The sequence below is a fragment of the Orbicella franksi genome, chromosome 2 (assembly GCF_964199315.1).
Source record: "Orbicella franksi chromosome 2, jaOrbFran1.1, whole genome shotgun sequence".
NCBI classification, from domain to species: Eukaryota; Metazoa; Cnidaria; class Anthozoa; order Scleractinia; family Merulinidae; genus Orbicella; species Orbicella franksi.
Window position 1 is genome coordinate 8,167,927 of NC_138146.1, and position 20,449 is coordinate 8,188,375.

Genomic DNA, 20,449 nt, shown 5'->3' on the forward strand with positions numbered 1-20,449 from the left:
AAATGCAACATCTTCAGAATTCTGTGATTGGAAGAGCTAAGTCTCCAAATGAAGGATGTGGTTACAGTGGAGATTCTTACTATGAAGCACTGAAGGAATAGGAATCCAGATTTGGCAAACCCTCTCTCGTTGTGAAAGCCACACTGGAGGGAAATGTACGGCTACTTGTTCCAACTATGCCTTGTTGAGAAGTGCGGAAGGTAATGAGTTGGAGTTTCTAATCACCGCTCTAGCTGTGAAGCGAAACTTTCACATGGATGACTCTTTTTCAAGTCTGTTAAATCAACCGATGAAGCTATGGAACTGCAACAATAATTTGATGAAATGCTTAACCTGGGTGGTTTTCACTTGACCAAGCAGATCTCAAATAAGGAAAAAGTGATTGAGCAAATACCAGCACTGGAAAAAGCTCTCGTGGATGAAAATGTCATAATGCCTGTGGAACGTGCTCTTGGTGTCATCTGGGACACCAATTCAGACTGTTTTGTCTATGAAGTTGTGAAGTGGAACATGGCCGACACTCGTCACAAGATGCTGAGCCTGATAGCATCACTCTTTGATCCCATTGGATTCCTAGGTCCATTCCTGGTCAGGGCAAAAATCCTTCTTCAGCTAGTGTGGCAGTTTGGTATTGGTTAGGATGATGTACTGCCATCAGAGTTTCTAGAGGAGTGGTCTAAGTGGCAAGAACAGCTGGGTAGAATTTCACAATTTCGCATCCCCCGTTTTTATTGTCATGTTCCAGACAGCCCATCAGAAATGGAGCTTCATGTCTTTGGGGATACCAGCGAACAGGCACTCTGCTCAGTGGCTTATATTCGAATCTGCTATGTCAGTGGAGCAGTAAAATGTGCATTTGTTACGGCCAAGACTCGGGTGGCACCCAAGTAACCCTTAAGCATACCAAACCTTGAATTGCAGGCTGCTATTTCGTGTGTGAGGTTATCATTGGTAGTAATCACGGAACATGATTATATCATTGACTCTACCTATTCCTGGACAGATAGCAGCACTGGGTTTCAGTGGATTCATGAAGTGTGTAACGCCACCCCGCCTTTATCGCCAACCGAATTGGTGAGATCCTGGATTCAACCGAGCCCTGACAATGGAATCACTGTCCAGGACTGTTAAACCCAGGTGATGATGGTAACAGGGGATTACTAGTAACTACGATCACATCTGGCAGTCGTTGGCTAAATGGTCCTACCTTCTTGCTCCTACCTGAAAAGAAATGGCCGAAGAGAAATTCAATGCTTGAACCTTCCAAGTAATCCATTGATGACCCACAGGCCCAAGAAACGACTGTGACCTGGATTGGTGTGGTGAAAGATCCAAAGGACAGTACTTTTCTCCAACTAAGTACTCATCTCTGACCACGTTTCTCAGAGTAACTGCGTGTCTTGCCCAGTTTATCTACAACTGTAGGCACTCGAAATCGGAACGTCATATTGGTACTTTGTTGGTTGAAGAGATAGAGCAAGCCCGAAAGTTTTGGATCCGCAGTACCCAAGAAGAATCATTTCCTCAAGAATTTGCAGCACTCAAGTCGAAACAACATGTTTCAAACAAGAGTACATTGGAATGTCTAACACCCTTCTTGATGTACATGGAATTCTTCGTGCCGGTGGTCGAATTGAGAGAGCCGACATTCCATTTTGCAGTCGTCACCCGATAGTGATAGTAGATAGTGATATCACCCGATCATGAGTTTACCTGTATCACCGTCATGAATTGTCATGAGAGACTGAAACATGAAGGAGTGCTCCATGTCCAAAATGAGTTGGATCTTGCGCTGCCGTGCTACAGTACAAAAGATTCTTCATCAGTGTTCTTGCTGTTGACGGCGAGGAGCAAAATCAGTCCTACTCATGATGGGGAGTCTCCCATATGATCGTTTACAAATTGCACCAGCATTCTCTAAAGTTGGTGTGGATTTCTTTGGACTGCTTAAGGTGAAGCATCTAAGAAAACAGGAGAAGAGATATGGCTGTCTCTTTATTTGCCTGGTGATTAGAGCAATTCATTTGGAAGTTGCATTTTCCTTATTTACTGACTCCTTCAATACGATTTATTGCTAGAAGAGGTAAACCAACTGTCATCTACTCTGACAATAGAACAAATTTTGTAGGAGCAAACCGTGAGTTACACGTGTGCAACGATGATTGGAACCAAGATACGATAGGAGGTGTGTTGAGTCAAGAAGGAATTCAGTGGGTGTTCAACCCTCCAGCCACGCCTCATATGGGCGGTGTATGGGAGCGCCTTATGAGATCGTGCAAGAAAGCCGTAGATGTTGTCCTACAGAATTAAGTCCTTACTGACAAAGTGTTGTTAACCGCCTTTGCTGAAGTGGAATGGCTTGTGAACAGTCGTCCTCTGACTGAAGTAAGCTCAGATGTGGATGCTCTTGAAGTTGTAACTCCGAATCAGTTCATCATGGGAAGAGGAACTCTTAACTAACCACCCGGTTTCTTTGTTGACAAGAAGATATCAAGTCACAAACGTTGGCGAGGTGCGACCCACTTTTGGAATCAGTGGTTACGAGAGTACCTACCTGGTCTGATTAACCGTAAGAAATGGCTACAGCCTACCGCCACTGTCAAGATCGGAGATTTGATACTAGTTAATGACTATGCAGTCACAAGTGGTTAGTGGCCTCTTGGTAGAATCGTGAAAGTTTTTCCTGGACAATATTGTACGAGCATCTAAAGTGAAGACCAAGTTTGATGTAATGAAATGTCCTGTAACTAAATTGGCGCTACTGGAAGAGTGTTCGCCAATTAGATGGGTCGAACACGAGGGGAGGATGTCACTGCCGCAGAACTGTAGTTTTCTATCTTTAATCGAATTTGACATTGCGTGAACGTTATATAAAGTACTAAGTAAGAAACTTTGTAACGCGGATGTAAGCACATGGTTTTGGTCGTATAGAAGTTTTACTTTGCAAAAACTGGCTGGACTTGTAGAATAAGTTATGATCCAAAAACTTCAAACGTTGTTGAATTGAAGTATCGGCAACAGAAATAATGTAATTCAAAACTTTTTTTATGAAGGCCAAATTGGACTCGGCTTGCAACCTGGTCCAATTTTCACATTCTTTTCACCCAGTTATTACCAAATTGAGTTGTAGACCTTTATGTATACAAATCTTGGTACTTGTAACGAATACACCATTTATGGAACTTCTTAACTTACAGATACATGCATTACAACGAGATGAACGAGCTTCCAGAGGGATTCTTTAAGAATTTAAAGGACATCATGAGAGTGTAAGATTGTCAATAGATCGTGATTTAACTAGACCAACCACGAATTAATCAGTAAGAAAAGGCTTTTCATTCTTATCATTGTTGAACGAGATTAACCTGTCTTGAGCACAGTTAAGCATAAATTCAACTTCATATAGTCGAGGATAAGATGACGCTGTGGTAGCTACAGTCTGCATGATGTTTCTTATTTCGTCCTATGCCACTATTATAACTATAGGAAAAAGTCTCAAATCTCCAAGTGCATGATTTGTTACAACAAAAGATAGCAATTTTAATCTCACATTTGACAAGAGAGTTCTTGTAGGTTACTAAAGAAAGGGTACCTTTCCCAAAGTGCTCTATGATTGTAATACAGGTATTTAATGGATTTTAGGACTGTGGACACAAACCTGATGTGCTGCCATCTGCACAAGGAAGACGCTGGCTGTGACTTTGCTTTCAACGACAACTTTGCCAATTGTGAGAGCATGTTCAGGAATCCAGCCCCAAGGACAAGTATCTGGGTGATAGGATCCCTCTCAATCATTGGTTCGGTATTCGTTCTCATCTGGAGAAGGATCTTCAAAGAAAAAAACGTGGTACAGAACATCATGTTAAGGCATTTGGCGGTGTCTGATGGCTTGAACGGAATATATCTATACACAGTGGGTACGAAAGATCTTCTGTGGTCTGGGAAGTATTACCTGCATGACTTCAAGTGGCGTACTGGTTGGTCTTGTCAGCTTACAGGGGCTATCGCTTTGTTATCCAGTGAGGTGTCTTTAATGATGATGTCTCTGATCTCCGCTGACCGGCTTAAGAATATTGTGTTCCCTTACGATGGTACTGCTCTTACGCAAAGGGCGACGCACATTCTGTGCTTCATTATCTGGGTTGTTGGTTTCCTGATTGCATTCTTTCCAATGTTTGGCCTTCCGTATTTTGATCACCCCTACGGGTACCACACTTACTATGGCAGATCTGTTGTTTGCCTGCCACTGCAACTTACTTCTAAAAAGCCAGTAGGATGGGAGTACTCCGCTGCTTTCTTTGTTGGCCTTAACTTTGCCATTTTCCTCTTTATCACGGTTGCTTATACCATGATATTCGCTAAGTCCTACCTATCGAGTCGGCGTATGGCCCGCCAAGGTACTGCCAGAGAGATCCAAGCCAGATCCAAATCAGCCACCGCAAAAAGAGAAAGAGCCCTTGCTAGGCGGGTTTTCTGTATCATCCTTACCGATTGTGCCTGCTGGATGCCCGTGATAGTCATTGGACTCAGGTCGATCTTGGAAAAGTCTTTCTCTTCTCCTGGAGACCTAGCTGTGTGGCTAGCTGTGTTTGTGCTCCCGATAAACTCGGCCTTAAACCCCATCCTGTACACGTTATCTACACCACAGGTAAGAACCAGTTTCTTGCTTCTAAAATTTGAGACTATTTTGTTTATCTGCAGTAATACAATATCCACGTGGACGTTACTCTTTCTTCACCTGTAGCCTTCTGCCCAGGGACTGTGCGGAAGCAGGGGCTGGTGGAGGCTTCAGCCTCTCCTCCCCCTCCCCCTCCCCCTCCCCATTTTTAGTAAAAAGGTCAGTAAGTAAAATTGAAAATGAACCAAAAAGAACTGCGCTCATCTTCTAGCCTGCGTCATATACTACAAACCACCGGTTACTACCTCCTGTGTGCAATGCAGGGTAATATCTTCTTGACGGGAAATTCTAGTCAAAGATACGGGAGTCAAGCACAAATGAACACCTTTGATTTTTCTTCAGACCAAAGTTAAGAATCATACAGCAGCTGTTTTCCCACACAGATAATCTATCAGAATTCTAATCCAGTCAAAGTTAAAAAACTAGATTTGCCTCAAAACTTACCTATTGTTTTGATCAAGTCAAAACAAACTACGGGAAATTAGATATATGTCTTTTAGCTTCTAAGTATTCGAACAGCTTTTCAATTCATACCATAGTGCCTAATTTCAAACTCTGAGATTCATTTTTTTTTTCTTACATGTATCTTATACCTTTTAGCGTGTTTTTCATTTTTTTTCTCTCGCCGAGCTTATTGTGAGCCAATTTGTAATCTTAAAAATGCAAATAAATTACTTGGCTTAAGTTAAGCTTCTCAGTTACTGCGAGTAACTTTTGTTACATCTGCACAGTTGTAGCGGAGCTGCTGCACGTCGAAGGCGTGCGAGCGGAGTCCCATACCTAAGAAAATTTGGTAAACCATCAAGATTTTTTTCGTTCATAACACAAAACGTTGCCTGTTTTGGCCTTAAAATGGAAAGAAAACCGTAAAATAAAAACCTTGCTGGTAAGGAAAAGCTGGAGAAGTTTTCGTTCCCTCGATGGCCGCAAAGACATGACAATCAATGAGCTTTCAACTGTGTCTTAAACACAGATCACAGATTTCAAATGACTGCAAAGCCGTCGGCAAAACTAATATTCAAATGCATTTCCTGGCTTTATCTTGAATGATAACCATTCTTGAAGAAGTTACTGAAACATTTCTTTGATTGGGCTATCTTTTGTTCAGGATTTGCTATTCGACATTTGCACGTGGTAATTTGCATATTGTGTTGTCTGTTTTCCTAGTTTTGTTCGTTATTGTATCAAGTAAATTAAAAGTATTTTATGGAAGCTCTTCTTTTAGGCTTGGTTAAACCTACATATTATCTACTTATGTATGTAAGTATTCTATATATACAGGTAATAAAGCTCATTCTTCTTCTATTTATCAAAAACTCACATTTTTCGAGATCAAAGCATAAAAATGGCACGATGTCTAAGTTTACCAAGTAGTAACATTTATTTATCGCTTACCAAGGTTCAAAGCATCTTAAAGAACAAACTGGGAAGACTGTGGAACTACTTGAAGAGCATATTTCCTTGCTGTGATCAAGACCAAGAAGGTATACTTAACAATAATTCCATGACTCTGCCTTGCATATCACGTGATAAATAAAGCTGATAAACAAAGGAAGACTTTATCGCTGGTTAACAACAGTTCGCTCTCTAATGATATTGTATGAATGAAATAAAGACAAATCTGGCAGTAAATGGGACCATGGACACTGGGTACTCCTTGGGAGAGCAACGAGAGTGGTTGGTAGCGACACACCCTGGACTGGTAATTGGGTGGTTAGCGGACACACCCTGCAAATTAAGTGGGGCGGTTAGCGGACTCAAACCGCAAATTAAAACACAAACACAAAGTGGGGCGGTTAGCGGACCCACACCCCACAGCAGAAACTGTGCAGTTGGCGGGCGCACTCAGAGATAATAAATGAGGGCAGAAAGCCTTGAGCGGTTAGTCGACACAGCCAGTGAATGAATTGGGGTGATAGCGAACTTACCCAGAGAACGAAGTCCCCCAACCTAGCTACTTTTAGGTTGCTAAAACTAAGGTGGGGTAAGGGAACCACCCAGCCTGACGCACGCGATAGGTTAGTGGAAGGTGTGCACCCAAATTATGCCCCAAATACTGCCAGGTAAGTAGTGAAAAATATTAATATAACTTTAACGAGGTCTACATTGTCCTGTGCTTGGATCCCAAGCTTGTCGTGGGGTACTATGGGTGGTGGCCAGCTGGGCAGGGACTGCTTGGAGTATTGAGGCAGGTTTCTTGATGTATTGAGTGTACTGTCCCTGGTGAGAAATGCCCTGATGAGGAGAAATAAAGGGGGTTGGAATTGCCTGAAGGCTGGTGAGCCAGGTAACAGCGCATTGCCTGTATTGCACAGACCGAACGGCCAGAATGGTGAGCGTAATGGAACAGCCCATCCGGAAGGGATCAGTTTTGGATGATTTCAGGTACAATGATAAAGATTTATCGGAGGTAAAACTGATGTCTGAGCGGACAGGTGTATCAGCGGGTTGAATTAAATTGAAAATGGTGAGGTGAACTCGCTCGAACGTAATAAGGCAAAGAAGGCCAGAGTAAAGGCTGACCAGAGTATGAGTTTGTCCTGCGATGCGATCCAAGGGTCATCTGCCAAAGGTCCTTTTAGCTGGTGCTTGACTGATATGGTGATAGGTAGACAGCGGCGCGAGAAGAGTCCAATTGTCCGCTTGATAACTCGTAGAAGTAAACGAACGAGGGGGGCATCTACAAACGGGACTGCAAGGCTGTTTTCGATGTGGGCTAACCAGATACCAACCAGATATACCTAAAATTTAAAAACGATCTCTGGCTGAAACGATTAAAAAAAATTACAAGCTTTCGACTGCCTGAACTACAGTCTTCGACGGGTAAAATGTGAATGGCAAGAAGCCAAGAAAATTGAATAAAAATACATGAAATTACAAAAAAATAAAAATGCAAATAATTATGAATGTTTGTTAAAAAAAAAAAAAATTATATTGCCCAGGTATAGTGCACATGAATTGACAGCTACCTTGATTTTAATTCTCATCATGACAGTAAACATAAGGCCAGAACAGATGTAACTCTTTTGCCTTGCGCATCCCTACTGCGCACGATTTTCACGTCATTAACACGCGCTCACGAGCGCGTGCATATACACAACACAAAGCGTCGTTTTTTCTCGGAAACGAGCACCGGGACCTAACGATTTTTTTTAAATTTAGTTTGAAGGTACAGATCACCTTCTTTCTATACAGTGAATATAGACCAATTTCTATAGCAGAGTAAAAAACGGAAAATGAAGGCATAGCTAGCACTCGTAAAAGATAATATGTGCCCTTAAGAACACTGTGTGCTTGGAATATATAGAATCCCTGTCGACTAAATATGGGTGCCTTTATCATGAAATGTACATCCATTGTTGTATTTCTCGCTTAACTCTCTGCCTATTTTTCCGCTCTCACAAAGCGTAAAGTGAGCGGTTCAAATATAAATGTTTCTAAAAGTAGATAATCTAAAGAATTATGGGGTTTATTGAAGGTGTTCCTGTTCCTAAATGAATACCGGGACTCCGTTTTTCATTTCATAATTTGATATAAGCATTGATAAAAATAATAATGTGGTTTTAGAACAACAAAGACACTGGAAGCGTGGCATATCAAACAGACTCCCAATGTATGGGACAATATAACATTCTTTTTTAACAAACATTCATTTTTTTTTTTGCGTTTTTATTATTTCGGGATTTGACGAATTTTTATTCAATTTTTTTCTTTTTCTTCGCCTCTTGTCATTCCCATTTTATCCGTCGAAGACTGTAGTTCAGGCAGTCGAAAGCTTGCATGTTTTTAAATTGTTTCAGACAGAGATCGTTTTTAAATTTTATTATTTTTTATCCTCGTGCGGCCCCTCAATATTTTCACGAGGCCTTTATCAACTAATCCGACTGGGTGATGTAAACTTTTCAGTTTGCAGTAAGCAAAGTGATGCTATGGAAAGGTGGCAGAATTTGTGGTGCAGTGCTACCCTTCGAGATAGACAGAAATTTCTTTTAGTATTTTACTTTCACGACCCCCTCTAAAGAATTCTTTTTGCGACATCACAAAAATTGATCCAGAGTAAAAGAATAATTTTACACAGATGCTGTCCTTTTCAAGCTCTTGAGACGTAAGACTGGTAACAGTTGTAATGGGAGCACAACAGATTTGCTTTTTGTGTTTACATGATAAGTAAATCGTCGTCCACACTACTAACAGTTAAATACTTAATTTTTACTTCTAATTGTAACAGATCAGAGAGAAGAAGAGCAACAAGACCAGCAGGGAATAGAGGATAATGTACAACATGATGATGTGGAAGGTATTGTTTACGCAATTGGTTTCACAAATGATACTAGAAACTAACCATGGTCATCTCTTATTCATTCTGAACAATGAGTTATGAAGCAATTTCTGATTGATTGATTTGTGGGTTTTGTTTGCTTGCTTCTTTGTTTTTTCCAAGGAGTTGCCGAGGACAGAATGATAGAGTTGGCACCTGTTGGCTTGCCTCCACCAGAACAAGGTAACTTATTTTTTTGGTTATTTATGTTCGTTTGTTTTTTTCTTTTTCCCTGGAGGATATCTTTGAACCAAATATTCTGAAATCCATTGCCATTAAAATAAACAGCAAAATTTATCACGCCCGGATATATTTTTGGTGATGACGGCCCATATAATTTACTTGTTATTGCGTGTACTTTTTTAAGACTCTATTTTTTGTTACTGGAAGCTTTATGCAAGAGACGACAAGATCATCGTCTCTCTTGCTTTATGCCTGTCTTAAGTTTAGTACATAAAAGGCAATATATGGCACTCACGCAAAAGATTTGCTGGCTATTTTGCGATAGTTTTAGTACCTTTCAACCCCGCGAAAAAAAGGCAAAGAGACAAATGGCAACAAAACCAGGAGGGAATAGATGAAAATGAAGAACCTGATGGCATGGAAGGTATTTATTTGAGTTATTTGATACACAATTATCATCGTAATCTGATTGGTTACCTTTGTTTGCTTGCTTCTTCATTTGTATCAAGGAGAGGCCGAGTGCGGGGGGATAGAGTTGGCAGTTGTCGGTTTGCCTCCTCCAGAACAAGGTAGTTTATTTTTTGATAATTTTTCTTTTTTTTTCTTTTGTAAGATTATTTTCCTTTTCTCTCTCTTCTCACAAACTGATCCGACATTATCTAATTCCTATTGTGTTTAGCCTGCCACAAGTCCCTTATTTTTCCCAGTGTTAGGCTCTACCCACAATGTGTCGGGGAATTTGAAAATGAAGGTTTCACTCGGAAAACGCATCAAATGTTTTCCATCCACTTTACACCAAAGGAATTTAATAACATGACAATCACTGGCTATTTTGGATTTGTGGTTGAGGAAAACTCGGTCGGGAAAATCACATGATTATCGTGACGCCGTCGTTTTGCAAAATGTTTTCCGGCTTTGAAGAGCGTTTTCAGAAAAGCTGTTTTGTAATGAATGCTCCCTTAGTCGAGGGTGCGAGATAATCACTTGCACGTGAAATACTAGTGGCTCAACTTAGTCGAGTGGCTAAGCCCGTGAAGATGAGACTTGTAGTGGTAGAGAAAGAAACCAAGTTTTTTCTTTGTACCACATTGTACAATAGTTCAACGGGTTCAGGGAATAGAACAACTATTTTTCAACTCGTGGTAAGACCATAAGACCGTAATGCTTTCATATAGAGATTTTTTTTTTGTTTTCAGAACAAGCTTCTGCTCACTGTAGGTCTGCCTATATCTTCCCTGTGTGTTTTTATCTCCTCTAGTCGAAAGTAAATATTTCTTCCCATACATTCAATTCTATCTAACAGGTTTCACCTGCACGTTGTTCTCTCTGCGAGTAAGGAAATTAAACAGAACAATATGACCACTTTTGATCACACTGAGAAAATAATTGTTTATCAAAGACAGCAAATAAAATGTAGAATAACACTGGAAATTGCGATGTCACTTGGTGCTCTTCTGTAAGGTAGAAATGACTCGTTTTAACTGCTCTGTGAGGAATATCACTGACTCACTAACACACTTTGAAACTGCATGGTTAATTCTCTTTCTTTTTTAAATGCAGAGCAAAGAGAAAAAGATATTTCTGTTGTTCGAGGTAAATCATTGATGATGCATTACATTGCCAATAAACACAAACTTCAACTACTCTTTTGAGCGTTCATATGGAACAGTGATCTTGCTTTACTGTAGGACCTGCTCACAGATAAGTTGAAGTGGCAACTGGTTAGTGCGCGCTAACTAGTTACGCAATGTTTCGAGGCACATAAAATATCCTGCATCAAGTAACAGGATTTTTCAGTAACCACAAGAATGTTAAAGCAAACATGTTTACAAAGACAAAGTCGAATGGGATATTCAAGACCGGTGTGCTACGAAAAACTTTACTGAAGTTATCTATTTTATGCCTCTGATTTGTAGCTATTTGTTGTTTGTTGCTTCAGGGACAATATAGCAAAGAATACCAGTTCCACCAGAACTGGGAGTATTTTAAGAACTCTCAAATTAATATAAACTTTGGGATAGCCTAGCCTCCCCCCCCCCCCCCCCCCACCCCCCACCGGAAAGAATATATGTAAATAAGAAGCCGTATATTTTTTTGCATGCATGTGCAAAAGCTTAAGGATTTACAATCCATAACTGTTTTCTTTATAGTTTGCGAGTTTCAGTTGTTGTTTGGCAAATTACTTGACGTCTGGTCAACATTTTCCTTCTATACTCACTCACTCAATCCCATGATGCCCAGTGGCACATGGGGTCTTAACGAGGTGCCTCCAGATCTCTCTGTCTTGGGCTAGTCTTGTGGCTCTCTCCCAACAAATACCAGCACTCCTCACTTTCCTTTTATAGCATCAGCTTTTATCATCAACATTTTTCTCGCAAATTTGAACTGAATCGAATGACTTTCTCATTTGCTACCAGCTACACTTTAGGTGTGACAATGTCGTGCCGGTATTAACCGTTCTGAATATAACCTGTTGAACAATGCCGAATATGCAATGGCCTACTAGCTAGCCTGTAGTTTAGCTGTATTCTTAAAGGCATAGCTAAAACAATGCTTACGTTATGTTTTTTTTTTTCTTTCAGCAGACGTACGAAAAAGGACTACAATTCGTCTTGTTTTGCCAGCCTCGTCTTCCAGTAAGCTGCAACAATATCTATGTTTGAGAAACAAATTTTTACTGAGTGGAGTGTGCTCTTGATGGAGTGTCTAATTAGTGCAGGTCACAGTTAAACACGCGAGTCGCAAATAGACAGCGCGGGAGGCAAAATCAAAATCTTTATTTCAGGTTTGTTGCTTATCAATATTTTTTGAGTGATCCGTGCTGTCTTCCCGCGACCAGCGCTGATTAGGTACGCCCACAAATTTAGGTTTTAAAAACACACTCGTTTTTCGCCAATAATATAGAGAATTTGTGCAAGGAGTATTGTTCTCGACTTTCTTATTAGTCCATAGCTACATTAATATTTGGCATTTTTGTTTTGTCTAAATGCAGAACAAGAAACTGAGGAGAGTTTGGAACCAGGTGACACTCAGCCTAAGTTGTCCTCGCAAAAAAGTAAGCAAGAACCGTGTTATTTAAAAATACCAAAGAACTTCATTGACTTCATTGCATTATTTAATTGCCAAAAAGACACAATAGCAGTGTTTGTCTATCAAACAGTCTTAGTTTCGAAAATCGTTTTAAAAAACACCCTGCAGCAAAGCTAACAGAGAAAAGTAGACCAGTCAAGACTAACTCTGGGCAACATTATTTCGTTGGTATGAATAATAACATTAATTAGTCATGCATTTTTAAAAAAAACATAGTGCATGAATAAAGAAGGAAACATAACATTAATACTTTAATGTCGTATAACATTGTGCAGATGGGCAAAATTGAAAGGAATCCCACAAACTCGTAGCTTCGATATTCTTTGTTGCACTATCAGTCGTTTTTAAATTGCCTGACATATTGAGCGATAAGCTGTCTGTTCATTTACCAAGTTGAATGGTTAACTGACTGCCTGGCTATTAGATGTGACTCAGGAACGGAGGAAGGAAGCAAGGAAGGGAGGGAGGGAGGAAAGAAGGAAGGAAGGAGCGAGAAAAATAGAGAGGAGAAGAGACAGAGAGATGGATGGGTAGATAGATGAGTGGGCAGGTGGACGAACGACAGGTGGATGGATGGATGAAAGAATGTTTGGAGGTATTGAGACAGGAAAGGATAGATGGGCAAGAGAAAAATCATCTTCTCTTGATAGATGGATTAATCGACCATGACCTGATCATACATGTGATTTTCTTTTATTTCTTTGATTAAACAGAACAAGAGGGCGGTAAAAAGCTCAACCGTGCAAAATGCAAACCAAAAACAGATGATTCATCTTCCACTGGTTCCAAAGGATCTCTTGGAGAGGAAAGTGTTACTTATGAAACAGCATTGTAATAAGTAAGCAAAATGTACAAGTGGCATATGATTATTATAAAAAGATACATGTAGCTATGGTATGTGATACTACTTTAATGTAATTAGCATAGTAACTTGAAGACAAGACGTGAACAGAATTTGCATAGATTTACCTGGGCATTTTTCATTAGGTGCCATTATCGTCCTTGGAAATGCTGCATGATAGAAAATCTAAGAAGATCGGTACTTTAGTGGCTAGTTTTTCGCTGTATCTCCAGAATAGGAAATGTAACATTTTCTTTTGGAAAGTTATAGTTTACCAACTTGTTTCCAAAATATCAAGCTGTGGTTGTGTCAACGAACGTGAATCTGTTTCTATTTGCCAACTGTCGCCCTTCGTTGGGTGGTCCTCGTATAAACAGCATTGATAGGCATGATTAAAATGATCCATTCCCAATAATGGCAGCTCCTTGTATGCTAAAAGTTACATTGTTTGATCATTACAACGTTATAAACCAGGGATATATTGTAGTCATATATTGTAGACCCTTGTTGCTGTTTTCAGCTTTTTGACCGACATTTTAGACTAGAACTGTATATAACACAAGCTTTGTTATGACTGGAACAAGGGGTCCCCGAAGCAGATGATAGAGCATTTTGAGGGTATAGCAACACAGATATTTTCTAGAGAGCACCCTGCGAACATCATACCATATATCACTAATTTAAACAATTGCCACTGATTAAGAGTTTTGATAGTTGATATTGTTCATTGTGAAGGTATTATTTCTGATGAGAAAACCGAATTTTAGTTTAAAGCAGTTAGAGAAGTTTAGAGAAGTTATGTACATCTTCCTCACATCTTTCCTATTTTACTCTGAATTTTTCTTAACCTAAGATTAAGTGTAAAACGTTACTAAAAGAGGATACATAGGAAGACTGAATCAAACTCGATTCTCTTGGAACAGAGGAATTAATATGTTGATTGAACGTGTAGTACCAGCATGATGAAAAAATATTTCTTTCTGTACTTCATATTTACTTCAGTCCAAGCGGTATTTGCCGGACTTGCACTACTCGGTTGCCCTCAATCCATCGGTCCGTTGACAATATCAGCGGGGGATTTATAACCCAATAATAGTGCACTAATGACTTAAACTCAACACTTATTAAGTGGTTAATTTTGTTTAGCACCCTTGTAGAGGGCAATTTTCGTTGTGAGATGAGTTTTGTTGCATGTCTAACTCATTAATGTCAAACTGGACATTTTTAGGATTATAAAGTTGACACTTCAGGGTTATTGTACACAGTGTGGTTAATTTGTTTGTATAATGTGCATTACTTAGTACAGGTACGCGATACTTAAGGAGAGCTTCAGATGTTAATCATTTCTCAACAATCATTGAATGAAACTGTGCCCACGGCTAACTATGCATGCTTAAATTAAGCAGTAAAGGAATAATTTACATCAAAGAGCACAGCCTACCGGGTATATTTTAACAGGTGGATGAACAAGATGATGATACACACGCTGTGGTTTCCATATTAGGTTGAGATTCTGAACCAACTAAATTGTGCAGGCAAGCAGACGTTCAAACTGAGTTTAATTTAGATACCCTAAGCACAATATTACTAGGAAAGGTAAGAAATTAACCAAAGCAGAACTACGATACATGATTGCTGAATAATAAATGCCTAGAGGAAGAAAGACATGATTAAGTACTGCAATCAAACCTGGAGAAATCGGACATATATTACCATCATCTTATTCATCTGTCCAACGTCAAGGTGTAAGGCACTAGGCCGCTAAAGTGCACAAATCAAACACTTTAACTCTTATTTAGGGTTCACTTTTGTCTAACGGCCTTTCCCGAACATTTCACATATAGTAATATATAGCATTGTGACATTACTGGATCACTTAAAAGTTAATTTCGTTTTCCTTTACAAAATATTTCACTAATTAAAGATAATTGCTGTTAATACAATTTTCCGAAGTGAAGTAAGAGTCACGTATTCTGGTCGGTCGACAAGCTCGGCTTATGACGCTTTAGTCATTGCTCTTAGTATCAAGGCCTATTTACTAACCTACGACAAGGCCAGGCTAGTAAACATGCCACACAGTCGGTGAATGAGATTCATTCATTCATTAGAATGACATCACTTCACTTGCGTTTGTTGTTTCCATATTTGTTTGTTCTTGCCATTTATCACTGAAATTGTATTAAAACAATTGTTTGCCTCAGGTCAAGTGGATGTTTGTGAATGTAATTGTTAAAAAAAGTAATTAACTGGTGCCTTTCTTGCTTGTGAATGTTGCACCTGCAAGCGGGCGTTCTCATATACGTCTATCTAAAGGGCATCTGATCGCAGGTTATGCGTTCGTAGACTATAAATATAAACAAAAAACAAAAAGAAAAAAGAAACACCTAGAAGACGGTTTTTACTTAGACACATACTATAAACTGTTATTACCGGCTCAGTTGTAACTGCTTTATTTATGAGCAATAAGAAGATAAAGTAAAGCCATATATTCAATTTATAGATCAGGCCAAGGATCTTTTAAGCATAAGCTTTGGTAGTCAGAGTACAACAATCAGGAAAGAATCTCTCCCAGCAGAGAACAAGAAAACTTGGGGGAAAAGAACAACATCAAATATAGCAGTCTCTTGGGTGTCGTTTTGAGTAGGCTTGGATAAATTCTGCCGGTAGTAGCTTTAACAGAATGGCTGTTGTTTTGGTCCTATAGGCTTATGACTTATCAGTTGAGGTCCACCTTTGACAAAACACTGCTGTGATATAATCAGCAGCATTACTTGCAAAATATAAGATCTTTTAATGCAATGTAGTGTCGTAAGGAGAGAAAACTAATTTGGTTAATTTGTATTTTGCAAATTAGCATTCTTACCAAGCAAAAAAAACTCGACAGAACAGCTACATGTATGTCAGCATAATAGCCATGCCGTGTAGCGGGATTTCAAGCAGAATAAGCAACTACACTGCTTCGAGTGCCTCTGGCGAACATAGGTAAATGAGGCCAATTCACAAGCTGAATTTATTCAAAACCTACATTGAACTGAAACTATAACACCGGAATTCAGGTGTCAAATACGCAGAGTTTGTGAATGGTGTCCCGTATAAACAGCATGGACAGTTTGATGTTATATCCTGGTGAAAGTTTGCAGTGCAGTAAGAGCTACCAACTATGTTCTAAAAAGCAGAGATCTTTGGCCTGATATTTGTTCAGTTTTCTTGCATGATGTGTCAGTTACACATTAGATTAGCTTTATGAGACTATATCCATTTGATGCAGAGATCAGACATAGCATGCTGGTGTCTGGCTCATTTACCTACTTAATTAAGTTACAGTCGAACCTCTCCACTAGGGCCACCTTAACTTGGGGAGAGGCTCCTCATTCGTTGGTTAACTGGCTGTTGTCGAGAGGTTATTTTGGCAGTTGGGACGAGTGTTAGTGGCTGTTGCTGTCGTGGAGAGGTGGCCATTGTAGAGGGGTTAAAATAACAGTGAATGTATGTCTGCCGGGACCAAAAACGTAGCCGTTGTAGAGAGGTGACCATTAGTGGCGGTTCGACTGTAATTCTCTCTCGTAAATTTAAGTACAGTATAAATTTTGCCTCCTGCTTATATAGAATTAGGTTTTTTTGATTACCTTTACTCAATATTGATTGCACAAGCTGTTGCAGCAGTCTTTCACGAAGGACTACGTAGCAGTATGCATGTTATAATACTAAATATTTAAAGGTTACTCAAAGTATCTTGTAGTGCATGCTGTTAAAAAAAAAAGTTTATTAAAATAAAACCAGTGAGGGAGATAATCTACACTTTGGCTGTTTGTATTCATCTTTATCTATTTTTTCATCTTTAAATTGTTTTAAGATTTTTTTTCGCTTATTGTTCGCTAAGGAGAGGCGACATGTTTTTATTTACCGAGATCTCTTAACCCTTTTCAGACAGGGCGGAAAGGGTGGCTTTTAGACACCAAGCAAATTTGAGTAGTGGTAACTTGATGACTTTTTCTAACATTTACCAGGAAAAGAAAAGCCCCTGATCCGAATGGAACAAGCTTTTTCTCATTATTAGTTAACAAATGAAAAAAAAAAAGTCCGTTCTATTGACATTTTTAACAGTGCAACGGTATAAAATTAAGTTTGCATTCCCGTACAAGCCCTGTAAATAGAGTGCACTCAAAACCAAGAAACACATTTGTGTTCTCTTACAGTGTGCTTGAGCAGCCTGAGATTCGATTGGCTGGTTCTTGAGAGAGTAAGGTACTGACTGATCGACTGATTTGACTTGTTTTGCTTTATCGATTTTACTTTTTGCTAGTATTTTTGCAGCAGAAGGCAAGGATGTGAGAGAACATTAACGCTATTTCGCCCGAAGGGTGGATCTCAAAGTGTCGGCATTAATTTAGTTTCCAAAAACAGAATTCCAAGCTATGGTGGTCAACTTTGTGACTTCTTCTAACTGGTGATACAATCTCAGATAGTGCAGAGAGTAATATACAGCTCTGGCACATAGTAGCCACACAGGTCCTAAGACCTGCCTCTCACTCTCAGTATTGATTTTGGAAGTCAGCTTGAGCTTTTCCCAGAACGTTAATTCTGGGAAAACCCTACTATTAAATTATAATGATTGAAAGAAAGGTAACTTTTTTGTGTTGTTGTTGTTGTATACACATACGTATTTTGATCGAGTTTACTTAGCTCTTAGGCACAACATGTTTACATAAATTGTTGACCGATTGATTGATCAACGAACAAAAAACCTTGATAAGACATAATCTTAAGACTATGTATATTTGATTAACAGACAAAAAACTTTGATAAGACATAAGCCCAGTTCATACGTCGCATTTCTGCCGTGTCGAATTCAATTCAATTAAGTGCGGCAGCAATGCGATTGTGGATTCATACGTCGCACTTGTGTCGCACTTAATTCAGAATTTATACTGTCGGGTATGTCGGCCAGCGGAAAATGTTTTAAACGTAGAGTATTCAATATGGCGGACGAAGACACTGAGCGACGAAGGACTTTAATTTTGCGAAAAATTGTCCGGCAATGGAACGAGAAGGCTGACAACGGAGCAGTATGTGTTGCAATATGTTCAGGTTCCATTGGGTCGAGAATGGCCAAGTTTCTTCTTTTTCTTTGGCGGGAAAACATTTACGTATGCTCAATACATTAACATAATGTATGCATTAGATTCCACACGGAAGAAATTCGACGTTTGAATCGGTGTCGCATTTCTGTCGGATAATGCGACAAGACCAGTCGAACGTGCGGCCTGACCGACAAAAAACCTTGATAAGACATTAAACATTATGTATGTTTCATTCAAAGTCCAAAAATAGCTTGCAAATTACGGTTTGTCAAGACAGCTTTGAATTTTACTGTGGTTTGTGTCCATTTTTATTCATTTTAAATTCAATAATACGTTGAAGTAAGGCCCGGTTCATACGTCGCATTTCTGCCGTGTCGAATTCAATTCAACGAATTAAATTCGACAGAAATTCGACGTCTGAATCGGCTGTCGCATTTCTGCCGCACGTTCAACTGGTCTTGTCGCATTATCCGACAGAAATGCGACACCGATTCAGACGTCGAATTTCTGCCGTGTCGAATCTAATGCATACATTATGTTAATGTACTGAGCATGCATAAATGTTTTCCCGCCAAAGAAAAAGAAACTTGGCCATTCTCGACCCAATGCAACCTGAACATATTGCAACACATACTGCTCTGTTGTCAGCCTTCTCCTCGTCGCTCAGTATTTTCGCCCGCCATACTGAATACTCTGCGTTTACAACATTTTCCGCTGGCCGACATACCCGACAGTATGAATTCTGAATTAAGTGCGACGTATGAATCCACGGTCGCATTTCTGCCGCACTTAATTGAATTGAATTCGACACGGCAGAAATGCGACGTATGAACTAGGCCTAACAAATGTGACAGTTTTACCGTTCACGTTAATGTTTGTAACTTGATACATACCCGCAAAGATATGCAACATGATAACCTTGTTTTCTCGAAAGCACATGGAAGACGTGCGTGATTTTTTCACTGCTGGAGATAAATGGAAGAGGAACAATTTCGTTTTATTCAAAACACAAATTTTCATTTCACCTGTAACAAAACTTATTCATTTTTTCAAATAGCCATGGAATAGCACGTTCTTATTCTGTTGCCACCATTGGTGTTAACTATATACCACTTTAAGTTAACACACGATGATATTGATTTATGCAAGTAAAAAGCGTTTCAATGGGAAGCATAACAATGCTACTTGATTGAGATTAATGCAAGAAATAAACTACAAATACGTTTCCACTCTTTATTTGAACCATGGGAAGCACATCATTGTAGTTTGAAAACAGATGACATTTCTTGAATCGAGCTAGGGGTAATTCAAAATGCAATCACAGTAGCGTTCATTGCACCACAAAGGAGGAAGTGACGCGACCCGAAATGCAACTGTTGCCTGGTCAAAATGATAGTGTGATATCACACGACATATAAAAACCGTTTTGCTCTGGAGACGAGAACGGAGTGTTTCACGCTTATTGTATGATAGAATGCATACGTCTTACAGGTTGGGTTCTACCGCAAGGAAAAGCACGTTCGTGTGTGATCCCATATGAAATGTATTTTCTATCTTATATATAGTCTATACGATACCCTAACTAATCTGCGCATACGTTTAAAGAAAATTGCTTTTGTTTTAAAGAGAATAGTACCACAAGCAGAGCAATGCATTTTCGAAAAAGCATGTACAGCCTTGTGATGTCATTAAAGTTACGTAGGTGTAACACATATTACGTAGCGCGCACAAGTACCCACCGCACCCCAACCCCTTGCCAAAAGGCTAACTAATTAACTGAAATTCTCAAAATTACTAAAACAAAAAGTTTACACTTTATTGCATTAGTGTGCTGTTGCTTTAATGGACGCCACCACCCTAACCAATCTCAATGGAGCACTCTAGTAAAAATTGTCAAGGAACATTTTGCTGTATAAATTGCGTTTGGTTACGTGAAATGATGTTTCTATGGCAACCGTGTTGGTGAAAGGCCCCTCCAAATGTGGTGTATTTTCGGCTTAAATTTCAGTTCTAGTTGAAATTTGCATTTTGTGACATTTTTATTCCAAATTACTTGCATTTTTCACATCCTCAAAATTTTCCTAAATTTTGAGTCAATTAAAAGGTGCATTTGGAGACTTATTTAAAAAACATTTTAAATCCAAGATGGCAAGGCAAGTAAATTGGGTGTAATTTAATCAGCTGGCTGCCAAAGTAATCGCAGTCGCTGTACACAAGGGTTGTCTTCTCCTCTTTTACCTACGGCAGAGGCAAAAGAG

General features: G+C 39.4%; 1 protein-coding gene across 2 annotated transcripts; it reads left to right on the forward strand.

Annotated features, from left to right (window-relative positions):
• The first annotated feature begins 40 nt into the window (after positions 1-40).
• On the forward strand, positions 41-13,124 carry LOC145479902 (G-protein coupled receptor GRL101-like). Of its 2 annotated transcripts, XM_081458379.1 has the most exons (10): positions 41-3,269; positions 3,643-4,648; positions 6,078-6,162; positions 8,907-8,975; positions 9,120-9,179; positions 9,689-9,748; positions 10,740-10,772; positions 11,762-11,815; positions 12,172-12,234; positions 12,983-13,124. In XM_081458379.1, the coding sequence occupies exons 1-10, from the start codon at positions 3,202-3,204 to the stop codon at positions 13,102-13,104; spliced, it is 1,620 nt and encodes a 539-aa protein (XP_081314505.1). In that variant the 5' UTR covers positions 41-3,201; the 3' UTR covers positions 13,105-13,124. The 2 variants fall into 2 exon arrangements, with proteins under 2 accessions (XP_081314505.1, XP_081314506.1); XM_081458380.1 differs by lacking the exon at positions 10,740-10,772.
• The last annotated feature ends 7,325 nt before the right edge of the window (positions 13,125-20,449 follow it).

Excerpts from the sequence above, each read along its gene's own strand:
- LOC145479902 (XM_081458379.1), top strand. The coding sequence starts at position 3,202 with ATGCATTACAACGAGATGAACGAGCTTCCAGAGGGATTCTTTAAGAAT. Across the intron at positions 4,649-6,077 it reads ACACGTTATCTACACCACAG|GTTCAAAGCATCTTAAAGAA; the intron begins GTAAGAACCAGT and ends TCGCTTACCAAG. Across the intron at positions 12,235-12,982 it reads TAAGTTGTCCTCGCAAAAAA|AACAAGAGGGCGGTAAAAAG; the intron begins GTAAGCAAGAAC and ends TTGATTAAACAG.